Genomic DNA, 20,136 nt, shown 5'->3' with positions numbered 1-20,136 from the left:
TAATCTAAAACCCGCCCGCTTAGCTCAGTAGGTAGAGCGTTGGTCTACGGATCGCGGGGTCGTGAGTTCGATCCTCGGGCGGGGCGTATGTTCTCCGTGACTATTTGATAAACGACATTGTGTCTGAAAGCATTAGTCCTCCACCTCTGATTCATGTGGGGAAGTTGGCAGTTACTTGCGGAGAACAGGTTTGTACTGGTACAGAATCCAGGAACACTGGTTAGGTTAACTGCCCGCCGTTACATGACTGAAATACTGTTGAAAAACGGCGTTAAACCCAAAACAAAAACAAACAAACAAATTAATCTAAAATTCTATTTGTACTTGGATTTCAATCTCCGGCAGAGTAGTTTGTTTTCAGCTTAACTGTCCACTGATACATACATGTAGCTGGAATAGCAGGACAAACCCACAAAAAAGAAACAAAACTAACATTTTGTCTGTGCTTTCCTCAGTGTCACATGTTATAAGCAGTTCTTTCAATCTGGAAATTATCATTCTGAGTACTAGTATTAATTTTAGGAGTGGGATGACACTTAGAGTTGCCCTTGTCCATCCGTCCGTCTGTCCAAATTTTTGTTGTTCATGTCTCAGAAAGAATTTGACCCAGTCATCAAACCTCACAGGATTGTTATTCAGCATGGAAAGTTGTGCACCAGGGGTTTTAATTTGCATCTTACTTGGCAAGACCAGAGTTATGGCCTTTGATTTAGTCAAAAAATTGCAAAAAAGGCATAAATGTTGTGTCACACATATCTCAGAATGTATTTGAGAAACTTTACACAAATGATCTCTGGATAGCCCGCCTTCAAAGTTGTTCATATAGTTCTGGTTCATTGAACATGTGGGTCTCTTTTGTTAGAAATAGATTTTCAGCTATCAGGCTTTAAAAATCATTTTCTCTAGAGCTTTGATATTTAGCATGTGTTACAAGGGTGTAACTCTCTACCATAATTTTCCAACTATTGCCCTAAGGTCAAAAATTGCCATGCCCCTGTTTGTGACATGTACTTACTATAGGCTTATATATAAGAATCTTTGAAAATCATCTTCTCTGAATCAATAATAGCTAGAGCCTTGATATTTGGCATGTGATATCAGAATTGTACTGTCTACCATAAGTGTTAAAATTATTGCCCTCAGTTCAAAAATGTGTGTGAGATGTTTATAATATAAGCTAACATAGAAGAAACCTAACTTTGTACTTGTGTCATTACATTACACAAACACACTTGAAGCCTTGTACACAATGACCCTCTTGTGCCACAAAAATCTCAAATTGTACTTGTGAGTCATATTTCATTTGAGGATAGTTTTATAGCATGTAAAGTTGTGCACCTGTTGTTCCCTTTGGAATTTCACTTAGTAAGGCACGAGTTATGGTCCTTCATTTTGAGAAAAATGCACAAAGTTCTTACAAGTTTGTGTTGCAAACATCTTCAAACATATTTCACCTAGAGTCATGAAACCATGTGCAGTGACAGGAGTGGGGGAGGGCACCTCCTTTTTAAACGTGTTTGTATGTGTATGACAAGGTATGTTTTCAGCATCACAAAATGGAGACTTCACCAAGTACAGGAGCAGTTCGAACTTTATACCGATGGCCTGAATTTCTGTTCCAGTATTTAGATTTATCAATTGATGCACATGTTAAAAAGACACACTCTAGTAATTTTAGCTCACCAGAGCACCAAGTGCTCAAGGTGAGCTATTGTGACTAGTCATTGTACGGCGTCCGTCGTCGTCCGTCATCCATCAACATTTTCCTTGTTAACACTCTAGAGACCACAGTTGTAACCCAGTCTTTATGAAAGATCTCTAGGTCAAGTTTAAGCCTGGGTCATGTGGGGTGGAAAATGTAGGTCAGTTGGCCATATCAAAGGAAAATCTTGTTAACATTCTAGAGACCACATTTATGACCCTATCTTCATGAAACTTGGTCAGAATGTATATCTTGATGATCTTTAGGCCAGATTTGAATCCAGGTCATGTGGGGTCAAAAACTAGGTCACTAGGCCAGACCAAAGGAAAATATTGTTAACACTCTAGAGACCACATTTTAAGTTTGAAACTCATGAGAATTGGTCAGAATGTTTGTCTTGATGACCTTTAGGTCAAGTTCAAATCTGGGTTGTGTGGGTTCAAAAACATTATCACATTGTCAAATTAAAAGAAAAGCTTGTTAACACTCTAGAGGCCACATTTATGACCCTATTTCCATGAAACTTGGTCAGAATGTTTTTCTTGATGATCTCTAGGTCAAGTTCGAATCTGAGTCATGTGGATTCAAAAACTATGTCACTATGCCAGACCACAGGAAGATCTTGTTTACACTCTAGAGACCACATTTTAAGTTTGAAACTCATGAGAATTAGTCAGAATGTTTGTTTTGATGACTTCTAGGTCATATTTGAATCTTGGTCATGTGGGGTCAGAAACTAGGTCGCCTGGTCAATTTAAAGGAAAAGCTTGTTAACACTCCAGAGGCCACATTTATGACCGTATCTTCTTGAAACTTGGTCAGAATTTTTTTTCTTGATGATCTTTTGGCCAGTTTCGAATCTGAGTTATGTGGGATCAAAAACTAGGTCACAAGGCCAGATCAAAGGAAAATCTTGTTAACACTCTAGAGACCACATTTTAAGTTTGAAACTCATGGGAATTGGTCAGAATGTTTGTCCTGATTGAATCTAGGTAAAGTTCGAATACGGGTCATCTCGGTTTAAAAAACTAGGTCACCCAGTCAAATCAAAGAAAAACTGTGTATGCAATAGGGGCTGCATTTTTCATCTGATGTGCATGAAGCTTGGTAAGAACGTTCGTCTCCATGAAATCTCGGATGAGTTTTTATCTGGGTCACGTGGGATCAAAAACTAGGTCACAAGGTAAAATCAAATAAAAGCTTGTTTACACTCTTGGGGGCACAGTTTTGATTCATTCTTCATAAAACTTGGTCAGAATTGTATCATGAAGTCTTGTATGATTTTGAATCTGGGTCATGTAGGGTCAAAAACTAGTCACTTGGTAAAATCAAAGAAAATGCTTGTTAACATTGTAGAGGCCACTTTTTGCTCCAGTCTTCACGAAACTTTGTCAGAATGTTTGTTTTCATGAAATCATGTACGGGTTCTTATCTTGGTCATGTTAGGTCAAAAACTATGATACTTGGTCAAATCAAAGAAAATTATTGTTTACACACTGGCCACATTTTTGGTCCAATCTTAATGAAAATTGGTCGGGTTAAAAATTGGGTAACTATGTCACTAGGCCAAATTGAAGAAAAATTTGTTTACACTCTAGATGCGACATTGGTACTCCAATCTTCATGAAACTTGGTCAGAATGTTTATCTCCTTGAAAACTCAGATGAAGTTGAGACTGGGTCATGTAATGGCAAAAACTGGCTCACTAGGTCACACATGTTTACACTGTTATCGTGTGTTACTCTGGTGAGCGACCTAGGGCCATCATGGCCCTCTTGTTTTTTTACATATACTTATATAAACAATAGAGAAGAAAATTTTGTGTAGTAATTTGAGTATTAAACGGCGTAAAGTCCTTATCTATAACTTGCTGTTTTTTTTTTATCTATAACTTGTTGTTTTTTTGCAGGTGATAAGCCCTATTCATGCAAGCTGTGTTTCAAATCATATGGTGACTATGCTGTCATTCGCAAACATATTATGATGGCGCATAAAAGTGGCAAGGACTCGTGGAAGGAATATGCTTTAACTGAGGAAAGTAAGCGTTCTAGCCACTACATAGATGGCGGGCCAGGGTACGTGCCACGGGAATCGTATGCAAAAATAAATCAGAAAAGTCAAGAAACAGTGATTCCACCAGATGTATCAGTTGGTAACTTTAATATGAACAGTGTACAACAAGTTCCAACTCAGATAAATAACTCACTATCACTGAGCTTGGACGAAACATTAGAAACTGAAAATGAAAGAAAACAGTCGAGCAGTGATATTTCAACGTCTATTCAGAACAACATTATTTCCATACAAGACATATACCATGTGCCTTCATATTCAGAAACTTTGGATTTTAGTATCATGGCACCTGTTAAAGTAAAACAGGAAGATCTAGCATCACAGGTCAACCGTGGGACTCTTCAGGGTGTAGGAACAGACGTGTTTGGTAATGTTTGTTCACATCAACAAAACTTGAACATCAAATCATATCTTTCTAGTCTGGCAGCAAATCCTTCAGTGAAAGTTGCTGAATCCAGTGGCGATGCATATACTTCTCAGTTTCTAAACTCTCCAGATATTGCTTCCAACGTTGCCCTGGAAAAATCTTCAGTTTCAGCCTCTAACGTTAAAGATGAATTGTTAAACTCTGGAGCATCTGTTTCAATTAGTGACTCGGTTGTTGCAGGTTCATTGGTAACCACGGCAACAACAAACAACACCTGGTTGTATCCAGGATACCCTGCAGCTTACTTCAGTCCTGCTTCTTTTTCAAATTATCAGTCATCGCCCGATACATAAAGGTGAAATCCACCTGCTTAGTTCAGTTTAGAGACAGAGCAGTTCTATAAATTGTGTTATCGTGAGTTTGATCAGCGGGTGAGGTGTAGGTCCTCTGTAACACTGTCAATGGGAATCACTTCCTTAATCTCTGATTCATTTGGAGAAGTTGAAAGTTACTTGCAGAGAAAATATTAGGTCTGGTACAAAATCTGGGAACTCTGGGTAGGTTAACTTCTTTAGTTGGATAACAAAACGGTGCAAGACCCCTAACAAACAAACAAAAACTTAATATTTTTCATTTAAAATTTGCTTAACTTTGTTATAGCTATGTATAGACTGAGCACAAAATTCTCGACATTACTAGGTCGATGAGTGTTCTGTGACATTATTTGGCAGACAAGATGCATCTTAAGTAAACCTTCTTCACCATCCGATTTATTTGGCCAAAATATTTAACTGTGGTTAAAAAGAAATCCAGAAGCGCTACTAGCATATAGAAAACTAAGTGTTGTATTGGACCAGAAAAAAATGTAGAAAACAGTACTGAGATTCTAGGATGTCCCAGACCCTTGTGGTCGTTCTTCTCTGTCTGCATTTCGTGTTTGCCCTCGATAACTGCTAGTACTTTAATCCAACCAAGTACATTTGTATCACAGTTACGTAACTTTCAGTTAACCTAGCAAGTGTTACTGGACTCTGAACCAGTTTTTGTTACTGACAGATAGCCAATCAGGTCGTGTGGATATAGAGCTAGTGTGTTGTATAATATATATTGAAGAATAGCAATGTATTTGAGAGACTTTAGTCTTGCTATAAAGAAGCCATTGAATAAAACTAAATGGTAACATTTATTGTTTTATTTCACAAAGTACACAAGATATCGTTAATAAAACAGTACACTTATCTTAAAGTAACAGTTATACTTTGATAACTAAATACCCTGATGGTAATATTTTCGATGTTGGGGATGATTAGATATACAGTCTTACTTCAATATTTGACTTCACTGACCTTTTCTTTAGGTACCAGCATTTCAAAGGACGAAAATTGTGTTGGACGCCGTCACATTTAGGAATAATTTCAGTTTGATACATAATCTTGATAAAAGGTACATGATTTTGTAAAATGTTGCCAGATATGATACACTGATCACTCCTCGGTTCTGTACATGTACTTCCTTGGTACTTTTATCCTTAAGGTCTAATATGGGGATTTTACTGTTTTGTCTTCTGAAAATATATTTCTTTACTATGAAGTTACATGTATATTTTCGTAGAAGCAAGTGCTTTATCATGACGAGTTCGGAACGATTAATTACTGCTCAATAGTGCGTTTTCTCGTACTTCTATCACGTGTCCTTTTATCATCGAAATATTTTGCTCTTTCTCTCTGACTATTCAAAAACCTTTCTTATTGTCTTGTCTCTATGCTCTGTGTGAAGTATTCAAGGGACATCTTGTTGTAGATATTTGATGACAGTAGTTTGATTACTGGGTCCGTGACAGGGAGGTATGTGGTTCCTGGCTCTATCTGTATTATGAATAATGGCACTTTGGTCCCTGGCTCCTCGTGTCTCATTACATATGTTAATATTTGAGCGCTGATTAACTGACGGAGCTGAAAAGTTAAAAAAAAGTACTATGTATTCTAAATGGCTTTATAAACTACTTGTACTTCAAATAAATTTGAGAGAAAAAATTATAACCAGTGTAAAATGATAGCTTATCATCTGAAATATTGATCTTCGTAGGATTGTAGCCTTCAGATACACGTTTTTATATCTGGGAACTGTATTGTGTATACCTTATTGAAAAGGTATTTGAAATGTGTCGGTGTTGTGTATTACCTGACAGTTAAATATCAGATAAAGAAATGCAATTTATGGTCCAAGTATTGTTTTTAAATACATGTTTATTGTAATAATGGCTTTCAAAGGAACGCATACATTCACGTTCTTCTAATCACCCAAAATGCTTGAGAGCAAATACAAAAAAAGGATCAGCATGAAAGCAATTAAAATACTACAAATTTAACGACAGTTAAGCAAGCCACTTAAGCAAATTTACTTGTCTATTTGCTTTTCATTATGGCAAAGAGATTGCACAGGGAAAACGTGTTCATACGACAATTAGGGGCAAAATCTGTATTTATTCACTGAAAACTGAAATTTGAAAATTCACGGTTACGAGGCTGTTAAGGACAGAATACTTACTTATGTTCCATTTTGTAAATGACTATGACAAATGTTTGGCTACCTCGTAGGATCGAGAGTTCAAAGTATAAATTTTTAAACTACAAATGCATGTATTATGTTTTCTATGACGTTCAATCATAACGTTCACAGGTATAAATTATATTCTACTCAAAAGCCTCGTAACTGTAAAACTGATCGATACGCCAGTGGTATACTGACGTACTCTTGGGTTCAGATTTATCAGAACTGAATTCAGCGTATGTTACGAAACATATATGTGTCTAAGGAAACTGGTGTGCTGATACTGGTAGTAAACTGAGAGACGTACAATCCTGCAGAGGGATTCGGACCTATCCAGTCTGGAGCTTTATTAAGAAACCTGTAGGTCTGCTAATTACAACTACGTCTACTAGAATACAGTTACCTGTAAGCTACAAAAGACGAGGGCTCGCAGGTGTTTTCGTAGAATGTAATAATTAACGGCCTTCTTATAAAATATCGAATGTAAAATGTCTATTTATTTGTGTAACTGGTTTCGACAGAATTACTATAATGTTATTTAACTATCTCTCTCTCTCTCTCTCTCTCTCTCTCTCTCTCTCTCTGTATTCCAATGTCTGCTTACCTTGACCTTTATCTAGCAGCACCGTAGTTGTTTGATTGTTTGCCTCTTTCTGAATTACAACATCACGTGACTTTTTAGGTCGTATTTTGTCCATGTATTTAATGCATTTCTTTTTAAAGTTATCCAGAGTAACGCATATCTCTATCCATGTCTAAAAAGATGAAAAAACAAATTTAATGGGTATTTGAATTTGATATCGTACAGTGAAACGTAAGTAACAAAACGCACTGAAGAATGTCGGTAAAATGAAACATAAAACCGTCATTGTAAGACGCTTATAGATATCAACGAGAGACGCCACATGTTACTGCTTTATATGGCTTAATTTACATTTTAATATATGATGACATACCAGTTTTACTTGTGTTTTTCGATGCAAGGTTTTTCAGGGTTATTACTTTTCCTACTTTATTGAAAGTGCTATTTTTTCCTACTTGTCTTCCTATTGCTCCTACTTTTTCACATCAGAAATAGCAAAAAAAAAAAAAAAAAAAAAAAAAGGTTAATATAAAAAAGCCTCAATAATGAATATTAAATATATTTTGCGAGATTCATTCACTGGAAGAAGGTTCTAGTTGAATTTGCAAATGTCTTCTGTATATGGCTTGGTACAAGTGCACAGACCAGCCAAATCCTGACATGTTTAAGAATTGAGCTTTTGCGGCAAATATTTACAAGGCTGACTTCAGAAGCAATGCAAATTACATACATAGGTAAACAGTAGCCGTTTCCCAATGATGCAGTAGACATGTACTATATCTGTTAGTATATGTGTCTTTATTCTTAATAATTTAAAACTATATTTATAACTTCCCCATTCGTTTTTAATTGTTAAATATGTGTCTAGTGTTACATAAAACCATCACTAGATTTGGTTGGATATGTCTCTCGCATCATGCATAACCATCACCAAATTTGGTTTAGTATTGTTTCTAGTACTAGAGACAACCATTCTAGAGTATCTTACTTGCTCACACCATTTGACTCCTGCTTTGACATACACGAGTCTTAACATTCTGAGGCATTTTCCCTATTTTTATCATTGTTCCATTTGTTCATTGATGTTGCCTTGTCAATGTTTGTGCACAATGCGAAAGACATATTTTAATCAAATCTGGTAATGGTTGTGTATAATGCTAAACATATTTTAACCAACTCTATTATTACTAGTTTATCCAACTGTTGTTAAAACTTGCATCGTGTAGTTTTATGGAGCGTCATTGCTTCTGAATTTTGCTTTTATATGTTTGATATATTCTAAAGTATGTTACTATTAATAAGTGACTTTATTGTCTTCAGCTTGCATAGCTAAGTGTATTACCCTTTTAGGATATTAATAGTTCTTACTTAGTTATGTGTTGCTGATTTCAAGGTATGAGCCGCACCATGAGAAAACCAGCATAGTGCATTTGCGACCAGCATGGATCCAGACCAGCCTGCGCATCCGCACAGTCTGATCAGGATCCATGTTGTTCGCAAACGGTTTCTCTAATTGCAATAGGCTTTGAAAGCGAACAGCATGGATCCTAATCAGACTGCGCGGATGCGCAGGCTGGTATGGATTCATGCTGGTCGCAAATGCACTATGTTGATTTTCTCATGGCGCGGCAGATATACTGAATTTCTCATTTTTCAAATTATATAAACATGTTAAAGATGGCATAAGCAGTATTTTTTCAAGCATCAATTTATGCATATCCTTTTCCAGTCTATTTTAGTGTGTAGTAAGTGGAAAATGAGTTTATTAGTTCTTAAATATATATACACCAAGTGCCTTAAAACTCAGAAATGTTGCATGTCTGTAGACGGGCGATAAAACTCAAACATCAGGTGTGTCCGAACCCCGCTGCCCAAGTCGGCTGAGAAGTAGCCTGTACTCATCTACTATTGCACCACCACCATTTCATACCTGTAATTTCTAGAATGACCCCTTTAAGAAGAAGTTACCCCCTCCGATACCTACCCTCTGGGGCTGAACTAAAATGATATCAGCATTAAGGTCATCATATGCCTTATCTTGCCGACTCAAAATAAAATTTATCTTAATCTCTCCCTACGTTCAGATATTTTGGTACTCGGAAATGCATCAGAGGTCAGCATTCATTCCTATAATTTTAAAAATTCCACTGGGAAGAACCTACCGTACCTTAGCAAATGCTGCTATGTAATTTCTTTTGTAATCATTTTGAATGTTGTCTCACCAGGTACTGAGTTTGTCATTAGATTTTTTAAGACTCGGAATATAAGTATGATTACATAGCATTAAACTGTATCAATTTCCCTTTGTAAGGTGAGTGCAGGTTATATTATAGCACTTGTGAGATCGTTTTATATAATTTGTTTGCTAAGTTAAAATAAAAATAATCAGGATGGTCTGAGCATATGTACCAGGTAGTACCAACAGACGGCTGCGAAAGATACAGAAGATTCCTTTCAATCAGCATCCAGCTTCTTTATCGCCATTACAGAGGTAAGGAATTTGTTAATATTTCTTGTTAAAACGCCTTCTTTTTTCAAACTCCATATTATTTTCCTACTTTTTTGCATAATTTATTTAACAGATGGCTGGAAAGCCTGCGGTTCGTGTTTTACCGCAGTCGAAACTTCTATAAATGACAATTGGAAATTTCCTAATTGGGGTATACTGTTTCGGCATTCTTCAACCATTAAAGATGTAGCTATACAAGCACCTGCCGGGTAATCAGAAATAGCATATAGCCTACGGCATGGAGATTGTCAATTGACGTAACGGGGGAACTTACAGCGAAGCACGGGCACACGAGCATAATTAGTATCCATATAATAACACTGCCAACTGTTCCTCCAGCGGCCAGCTCACACTCTTCTTCTGATTCGCTGAAATGGAGAATTATTTACATAAAACTATTTTAGACATGTATTCTTAACTTTTTACTCGGAAATTGTGGTCAGAATTAGCTACTTGCAAAGACATACACGTCTTAAGAAGCACTTAAATATCTGAATTGATTTTTCCAAAAAGGAAAGCTTTGGTTTACTATTACAAAAGGAATATATCATTACTTGCAATAAATATGATACATTCTAGAGTCGTAAATAATTTTTTAAGTACGTGAATCTACAATATGCTCGGAAAATGTCACGGTATTGAAAATGATTAAACAAAGCCGTTACATTTTTTTCTTTTTCTCTAAAAGACTGTTTCCAGTTGTAGCGAATTGTCGTCAAGGCAACGCCATATTGCACTCCTCGGGTAGGTAGAACTACTCCGCATAAAGTTATATGTCAAACTTTTTTTACCTTTTTACAACGAAGTAAGATTGACTTGGTTAGCTTGCTTAACAGCCCGTGAAATTCAATGATCAAATCGCAGTTTATCGCTAATCTACAACTCGCTTAATGTCGACTATTGCAGTAGAAAATATGAACTTTACCACAAATATAGGCTAAAATAGACAACCTTTTTTATTTGATTAGTCTTTCGTCGGGTTTTACAATAGACTGTAACTCGATATTATGACATTTTATACCTGAATTTACACTTCCAGACGATGATCGAACATCCGACCACTAGGTCCATGACCAGCACGAGAACGTATATAACCAGAGTACAATTCGGCATCCTTCTATAATCTCGGTAGGCCTGAAATGGAATTTTGTTTCAAATTATACATTCTGTATAAAACATGTTGCCCGACATTCTAATCCATAGTTCATCATAATGTTTTCTTTATTATGGCAACACGTGTAGTTATAGAAACACGATGTTATAGAAACGGTATTGCAAGGATCAATATAAAGTATGCATTTAATCTTATTTCAAGTACCAAATGACCAACATGCATCAGATAAAATAAAACATCTATAGAGAGTGATTTTAGACGCCATGTTTCTTATTTTGCTGTAGATGATCGGAATAGTAACCGTTTGCAGAAGCACTGGCACTTTGTCGGTCTTAAAGTAAGCTAGACTTGGCAATGCAACGCGCAAGAGTCTCTTTCTGGGATTACTTTCAAAGGAGATACCAACACCTGTACAACATCATAACTCAGTCATTGCTATCTGAATGATACGACTTTATTTCCACAGTTGAACAGCGTTTTTAATAACGCGAAAGTAAGCTTTTCTATATCATATTAAAGACTGCAAGTGTGAATATATCTGGAACTCACTGAGGCCCTCATTTTAATCAATTTACTGTTACTATTCAAATAAAGGACAGTCTTTTCTAAACAAATATCTCGAGGGTGGGGAGGAGGGGCGTATCCCTGTAAATCGGAATGAGTGACGCTTGGAAATAAACGATGCACTTTATTTAACAATCTTCATGAAAAGAACAAGATTAAAAGTTTTGAATTTGTATTACAAACACTAAATATGTATAAATCATACCTTAATTAAAACACAGCCCAATAAAAATCCAACAATATAATACATGTGCACATATCTTATTTCCCGTGTTCTAGATATCCACAAGTTACCGCGTTGAACACTGAAATATTATCTTTTATATTATAATTATGTATATCTTGAATGTTCGTCTTTCAAAACATGTCTTAAATGATCCTTGAAAAGCTTGGGATTCGTTCGCAAATGAACAAAAATGATTTAGCGGATAGCATGTATAGTTATTGGCAAGCTTTTTTAATGTAGTCTTAGGGCACGCATGACTAGGAATTCGATAAAAACGATACGACTGGAGTCATATTGCCAATAGACATTTATTAATGAATAAAAAGGCTTTTCAAACTAAGGTATAATGTAAAAATTGAACACATTTTTTTCTTTGTTATATTTTCATAGCCGTACAATTTGCGTCGAATTACGGTGTGTGTGTGTGTGTGTGTGTGTGTTTTTTTACCAATAACCTTCAAAAGATATCTCAAATGGATGCGTAGTGAAATTGAATTTCAAACGTATGAAAGTTTGAATAAGAATCCACTTACGATGAATTGTAAAATGGACACGAGTAATATCGAGAAAAAATGACGTCACATTAACATTATGGTCACCCGGCTACAAGCTGAAATCATTCACCCCCACCCGAAACCCACCCCAGGGATTTTGGCAGACTATCACAGAATTGTTATATGATTAATTTGGCATATCATTTTGCTTGTTTGCCATTTTTTGATTTGAGATTTAAAAAATCAAGCTGGACTTTAGACAGCTACCTCCTAACTTATATAAACTGAAAAGAAATAGGGGTACACTTAAATGTTCAAACACAGCTTTCTTCAAAATGAATTCAATTTTTGAAAAATACATCAATTGCCAGCAAATGTATTTGGTTACAACTTTGCAAATTTACAAGACGACGCCAATACGACGTCAGACGCAATGAAAGAGCAGAAAACGTATATTGAGATTTTACAGCAATAACATGGCGAAAAATGTATTTGTTAGTTTGTTTTCATGGCTCTTCATTTCTCAATGACAATGAAAATGACAATTATTTCATTTGACAGTGGCCACCGACCCATATCAAAACAAATACAGCAAATATGATATGAATACAAAACTGGTATCTAACAATCGTTTGAATATAGTATTACAAATAAACCACTACTATCAATTCTAACTACATTCAAGTGTGGTATAATACAAAAAGACATTATGATATAATAGCAGTGTCCTGTACAAATAGTACACAAAGTTGCCCGTAAAATGTCTATGTATAACTCCCTTTTAATACAATTTTATAACAAAACAAACCACTGAGGCATACCTTACAATTCAAGACAGGCATGCAGAATATGACATAATAACAGTATCAAGTGTACATTATATAAAATTGAGTTGTGCATTAAACCAAGGGGCATTTAATATATTTTTCCTTTCTTTCAATGCAAAGTATGCATATTTTGCTTAATTAAGAATAATGGTATATGATGTTGAACTCATTAAAACATTGAATTTATGTAAATTTGGATCTATATAAAACTTCCTAGGAATATAATTTTCTCTCAAAGCTAAAAGATTTGGACAGACTAATACAAAATGGTATTCAGATTCTACGTCCTTTTTACATAACTAACAAATACGTGCTTCCCGAACAACATTCTGATATCTACCGTTTCAATTTCAAGATCATGGGCAGAAATTCTTAAGATTGAAAGAGCTCGTCTATACTTCCTTTCCATTACAATTGATAGATAATATTCATGTCTAAATGTACTTTTAAATTGACAATAACTGAAACGCTTTGGGCTTGCTTGTAAGGAAGCTTCCCATTTTTGACGGTATTGATCTTTTGATCTCTGGTCAAAACGTTTCATGAAAGATTTCTCATTATGAACCATCTGGGCTGCCCAAACATACCCAAACCCGTTAGAAGATAATAAGTCCCTTACACCTGTGCACCAATTAACTTGTCCGCAATTGTCAAGATACTTCAACATAAGATAACTTTTCTTAACTAATCTAGTATCTCTCATTTGTAATATTTTAATTCAATATCTTATACATCTTTTAGCTGCATTGATAAATAAAGGGAACCTTCCGCAGTCGCCTAAAACAATAAATTTGCCGAGTTTTTACTAACACACGTGTATCTTTTGCATGCATAATGCTGTACAGCTTCAACTGAAGAATTAGCATGTATTCCCCAGATTTCTGAACCATATAATAGGATCGGACTTATTTTAGTATCAAAAATATTAAAGAACACTTTACGCGGGAGTTGCCCGTATCATACAGTTTAGATAATACAGAGATTAAAACTCTTTTGGCTTTCAAAGCTTGCTCGCTTGCCATTCTGTTAAGGGATAGCTGTGATGATAAGGTTATGCCTACATAACAGAAACTACTTACAACTTCCAGAACTTGACCATCGTAAATCCATTTTTTCATGTTTAGACAATGACCCTCTTCTTTTAAAAACCATTATTTTGGACTTTTGTGGATTAACTTTTACTTTCTTCTGATCACAAAATTTTTTTAGCAAATTTAATAGCTTTTGAAGTCCAACAACTGTATCAGAAGTCAGTGCAAGATCATCAGCAAATAGCAACGATAACAATTCAGTTGTGTCAGGAAATAACTGTATACCCCTTATGTCACTATTTTCAATCAATTTTACTAGTTCATCAATAAAAATTAAAAACAAAATCGGGGATGCTAAACATCCCTGCTTTAGACCCTAGTTGACAGTTAATTTATACTGGACAAAACACTTCATCTGTTTTGATCTCACAAGCTTGTCGTCTCACCATTATCAAATAATTGCATTGTACAATTTACCTTTTAAACCCGAACGCCTAAGAGCACCCCAAAGTTTGTCTCTTTTAATCAAGTCAAAACATTTCATAAAATCAATAAAAGCAACATACATTTTCCCACCGGGTTTGGCTAGCCGTCTATTTATAACTGCTTATAAAATAAACACATTATCTGTTGTAGAGTAATCTTCACGGAACCCATCTTGCGGCTCACCCAATTTATCAAATAAATTTAAATAAAAATTTAAACGCCTCGTTAAAATACTAGTATAAATCTTACTGAAAATATTCAACAAGTAGATTCCCATGTTATTATCAGGTGAATTAACATTTCCCTTTTTATGGACAGTAACAATTATTGCCTGACTAATTTTTAATACATTCTTTCTCGTTCTTATGAGTGAATCTGTGTTATAGAATTTCCGGTATGTCATTTTTGTATTAAATAAGATTTACAAACCGACTCTTTGGAAAAACCGAACACAACCAAGGAAATAACGGCAAGTTTTGTAATTTCAACGGGTGATACTATTAGTGATTATTTTAGCAATTTGCACAAAAGGCCATTTTTCAATGTAAACCGTACCAGGCCCTTTAGCGTTTTGGGAAAGACACACTTAGTCCACTTTGAAATATTTTAGATTTGGACGAGTGTCTGAAAAGTACCAATGATCTGCCTTGAAGTAAATTACACTGGTAAATATAAACATACTACGGACGTAAATTACGTTACTTTGTGTAAGCGTAAGATCGTGTTTCCGATGGATATACATTTTGAATTCAAACTTTTTTTTATTTATCTTTATGCTACAGATCAATGACATCCGTAACAGAAATACCTGTAATTACGTTACCATATTATCAACCCGATTAATGCTGTAATTTGTCTACAAAAAAGGAGGAAAATGTTATTTCTTGCCTTAAAATTTACGATGTACATCGTATAATGTCCGCAAACAAGTCATCTACGTTTTGTTATTTCTTAAAATCAAGAGGAATTCAATTATTATTATTATTTTTTTTTTTTTTTTTTTTGCTTTCTTCGCTTAAACTCTACAGTCACGGCCTATTTCTGCAGCTAAATTACATTTCAGAGAGTATTCAGTCAAAATCAATAAAAAGCATCCGTTCGAATATAACGGCTTTTTTCCCTATTGATTTAGAAAATAATCGGTGATCAATAGGTCACACTCCGCTTCTTGCACGAACAAATAAATATTTCAATACTTTTTTTCAATCAGCATGATTGACGAATTTCCTTTTAAGAAGAGAATGCAATTTCTACCTTTTTGAAAAATCTCATAAATGCCGCCAATGAATTACTATAAGATGAAACGATAGTCTTCATGGCGTTATGATCAAAACAGCAAAAACCTGAGAGGATGGATAAAGGAGGGCATGTTCCGCATTTTTATTCCGATCCTCTAATGGTCTCTCTCCAAATCTTTGCAACGTGAGAGAGGAACACGGTCTTATAATGGTGATGTCCCTAAATGCACTAGTAATTATGTTGTAATGCGTTTCAACATCCAATTGCAAGTATCTTTAAATGTCATGTACATGCGCACACAAACCCCTGCCACATATCCAAATTTTGAAGCTGTGACAGGGTAGTAAAAATAATACCACATACGACTTAAACAATATTATAAGTGTGCAATAACCATATATTAAACATTTGACATAAAATACAACTTATATTTACATATGCTAACGCTATAACATATCATACCGTAAAGCTCCTTCGTCGTACCGCAGTGTTAATGAGAAATTCTGCATCTCCTATTTTAGACAAGCAATGTGTTAACGACTTTTTCTGTACTTGTACTTCAAGACCTACATTTCTATGACAATATGCATTTTGATTAACCCTTACCTTGCTAAATTCCTATAATGTCCATCTTCCAATTTGAATAGTACCATTAACTATTAAAAGGGGGGCCAACCAAAAAGATACTGGCTGAATAGCGAACACTGCAGTTCGTGACCAGACTGCACTGATGTGAAGGCTGGTCGATCATAATCTACACTGGTCGCAAAGGCAGAATCAGTCGTGCCGGGCATGGTAAGGATACGTTGTAACTGAAACTTACGTGACCATGATCTATATATATATAGCCTTTTACATTTCATACAAGTTTCGTGAAGATTGCTCAAGTAACGTGGCTTGAAATGTTGACAATGTTGACAAATTCAAGAGGTCAAACTCTGGTGTTACTGGAAAAATTAAGTTGCCTAGTAATAAACTTGACAGACATCTTGTTGAAAATTACATTCTGCGTAGCTTTAACGGTGATTTCTCAAGAAATGTGATTTTGTGCATGCGTGTGTTTGTTGACAGTAGAATTGCTGACGGACGGACGACGACGGCCTAAGACTGATCCTGCTCAGCTAAGCTAACAACACAGTCCAAATTATGGTGACTTTGTAAGGGCGCAACATGTCGCTTAAACGGTTAATAAAACCTGTAAGAAGATCCCAATGATCAAATAATAATAGCAGCAGACTCAATTAATCGAGACGTTACGGAATGTGCAAACCCCTCATGCCCTCTAGCTTTGGCTTACACGGAACTCTGTTAAATAAACAAAAACATCATCTTAATGAACCCACTTGCTCCCTAAAGGGCCAATAAATAAAATCACAAGACCAAAGATTTTCTGTCATAGATGGTTATACCAGTACCGATAGAAGGGAAAAAAATCAATATGATATAAAAGTTGTGGAGTTTTCCGAGGCCGCAGACTTTACATCACTCTCCACATCTCCTCTGTGTGGGTCCGAACCCTACTTGGGTCACAATTGCGGATGCCGTCCAGCTGGCTTTAGGAAGGTCGGTGGCTTTACCGAGGTTTTTCTATGGTCAGACATAATGCACGGGACCATGCGGGGGTCTTCCTCCACTCCCCGCCCCCTCCCACCCCCACTAAAAAAAGCCGACTGAGTAGGTTTAACTTAACACCCGGTAAATGAATGAATCATACATGTATCTCTCTTCTTCTAAACGATTATAAAAGTCACTCTAATCAATACTTTGAACTCACTGATATCTGACTCTATGCGTGTCTCACAGCTCTTTAGTAGCGTAATAATATAACTTGCGCGAGTCCAAAGGCGTTCTTTAACATCAAAGAGCTTGTTATATATACAAAGATACATAAAACATTTTTATCAATTAAAGGTCATTACAGGATTCTCTGTATCGATCAGTTAATTTGATACTTCATTAAATGGTTCTTGCGCGCTACTGCTGTTCTCAAACCAGACTCTATTTAACGTCGCATTTATTCAACATACAACACGAGCTACATACAAATGACACATATATCTAAAAGAACATGTACTGTTATTTGTTAAAGGAAATAATAATAAACAAACAAAATTGTACCTGGATTATATATTCGTATAACTTCTAAATGATTTAACATCCATTAAAACATTCCAGTTTTTCAATAATAATGCGCAAAAAAGACCCGTCATCATGTTTATTTCTATTAAAGAGCTAGGTCAAATGTGCCTTTGTAGTGTATACTTTATTTACGATTTACCTTTTAACAGGTCAACGGTCGTACGATCGTTCGATATTTAAATCCTTGCTTATAAAGTTAGCTGATAGCAGTGTGCTTATCATGCAACAGGAGTTACACCGAACCTATTTTAAGTTTAACAGTTCGAGTATATTAAAACTTACATTTTGATTGTGTAACTATTCTATATTTTTATCTATTTAATATATTGCTTTTCCACTTGACTGTCCTATTTCTTTGTCTAATATATAGATTTGATTCCAAGCTGTGTGCACATAAGGATATTTCAATTTATTTCAACTGTTACCAAGTGAGAATCTTTCGCGTTACTTGGACCATCATCCCAAAGATGTTTACAAAACAGCTGATGCATAAATTATACAACTATTTTGAGGAAAAGTCCCCGAATACTACTAAAGTTCATTCGTCACTGCATGCTTAACTGATTATACTTAAAAACGAAGAAAAGGTTTCATAATAAAAACTTAAAAGAGAAGAATGAACTTTTTAAACTCAGTTAAAGGAACAAAGAAGGATATAGATAAACAGAAAAGATCAAGTCTGCCTAGGACAATATTTTCTTATGTTCAAATTACCACTGTGGTAAATTTGCAAATATTCAGATTATTCAAAAAAAAAACAAGGTTCAGAAAATGTAAAATTCAATTTGTTTTGGAAACTTGTAATTCAATGTATTAGCTTATGTAACACAGTTTCAAGTAGTAAATATATAAACAGTTAACGGTTCAAAAGAAGTTCAATTCAGTACAGGTAAATATAGACTGTTCATATAATATTACATGTATATGGAAACTGAAAAAATAACTTAACACCAATGAAATGTTATAAATATAGAAATAAGGGCCATGATAGCTCTATACCACTCACGAGACTTTCACAGTTTATACAGGTATAACATAACAAGAACATTTCTGCCAAATGAATTTGATAACTGGCACACATATTCAAAAAGATTTTCAAAGTTTTCCATTGAACCTTATTAGTAAAAATAGACACCCCTACTCCTTGACAGAATTGGCTTTGAACAATTTTAGCAGGCAGTCATCCATGGAAGATTCCTGTGAAATTATTTCACATCAGACCAGCGGTTCAGGATATGATGGCACTTGAAGATTTTTCTATTTTTGGATCTGGTGGCCATTTTCTTATCTACATGTCACAGGCTTCATGAACAAGTCTTGTTATTGTCTTGTTATTTTTAAGTTTTGACAGAACTATCTTTTTTACTGATGGATGGATGGATAATAGATTGTGCAAATAAAATTATGTGCATGTTCTCAATATTGTCTTCTATCTATGTACCATATTTCATGAAAGAAAACCCTTCTACACAGGATACACATTTTTGACATTATTTGTGGCAATTTATAGCAATAACAGTTTTTGCCCTAGACACAATAAAAGGACTTGCATATTCATCATTTTGCCATCTATCCATGTACCAAGTTCCACGAAATAAGAGGCACAAATGGGCCCAAGTCGCTCACCTGAGGAGGATATTTACCTTTTGATAGATGATTTCTAGTTATTTTTCAGCAACTTTATTTTTCAAGAAACAGTCACAGTCAACAGATCTTAGATAGAATAATTTGGCATAGATCAAAACTTACGATTAATACTGAAAAGACTGTTTGAAATGTAGTTTATGTTAAAGGCCTTTTGAAGTTCAAGAAACTTATTTTTTTGGTGTTTTGCCCAATTTTATCAAAAAGTTTAATCACAAGTTAAATTTTTTTAAAACTTTATCAATGACCTGTCAACGTATATTTCAAAGGAGAGCTATGCACTCCCATCTATGGAATTAAATTGAAAAATAATACAAGAAGCAGTCTTTTTTAAAAAATTGTAAAAAAGGCATATTTCACCATAAAGTTGGTCAAAGTAATTTCATTTCTAATCATTTTACTACAAAACATTCCCAAATCTTGTAAACTGAAAACCATTCAACTAGGCAATTTGTTATAAAGAAATTCTGAATTTCAAAACACTGTAAAAATGTTTGAAGGACAGTTGACAATTTAGAACTTGCAAAGCAAATTATTCATTTCCCTGGTGTTAACCAAACACAATAGATTAAAATATATTCTAAAGGT

General features: G+C 35.1%; 2 protein-coding genes across 4 annotated transcripts in view; one reads left to right on the top strand and one right to left on the bottom strand.

The window, feature by feature from the left end:
• The window catches only part of LOC123561278 (uncharacterized), a 28,621-nt gene extending 23,301 nt beyond the window's left edge, over positions 1–5,320 (top strand). The window contains exon 8 of the mRNA XM_045353529.2: positions 3,612–5,320. Coding sequence (XP_045209464.2) covers positions 3,612–4,495 — 884 coding nt within the window. The 3' untranslated portion in view covers positions 4,496–5,320. The remainder of the gene's footprint in view (positions 1–3,611) is intronic.
• LOC123561279 (uncharacterized) lies at positions 5,320–18,312 on the bottom strand. Of its 3 annotated transcripts, none has more exons than XM_045353532.2 (5): positions 18,044–18,312; positions 10,806–10,918; positions 10,059–10,152; positions 7,297–7,447; positions 5,320–6,094 (listed from the first exon to the last, which is right to left on the bottom strand). In XM_045353532.2, exons 2-5 carry the CDS (start codon positions 10,895–10,897, stop codon positions 5,922–5,924), a joined length of 510 nt encoding a protein of 169 aa, XP_045209467.1. In that variant the 5' UTR covers positions 10,898–10,918; positions 18,044–18,312; the 3' UTR covers positions 5,320–5,921. The 3 variants fall into 3 exon arrangements, with proteins under 3 accessions (XP_045209467.1, XP_045209466.1, XP_045209465.1); XM_045353531.2 differs by lacking the exon at positions 18,044–18,312 and adding an exon at positions 17,884–18,034; XM_045353530.2 differs by lacking the exon at positions 18,044–18,312 and adding an exon at positions 11,668–12,024.
• Positions 18,313–20,136: the final 1,824 nt, after the last annotated feature.

The sequence above is a fragment of the Mercenaria mercenaria genome, chromosome 10, assembly GCF_021730395.1.
Source record: "Mercenaria mercenaria strain notata chromosome 10, MADL_Memer_1, whole genome shotgun sequence".
Lineage (NCBI taxonomy): Eukaryota > Metazoa > Mollusca > Bivalvia > Venerida > Veneridae > Mercenaria > Mercenaria mercenaria.
The sequence above is the reverse complement of the archived record's forward strand: the minus strand, read 5'-3'. Positions and strand labels throughout refer to the sequence as shown.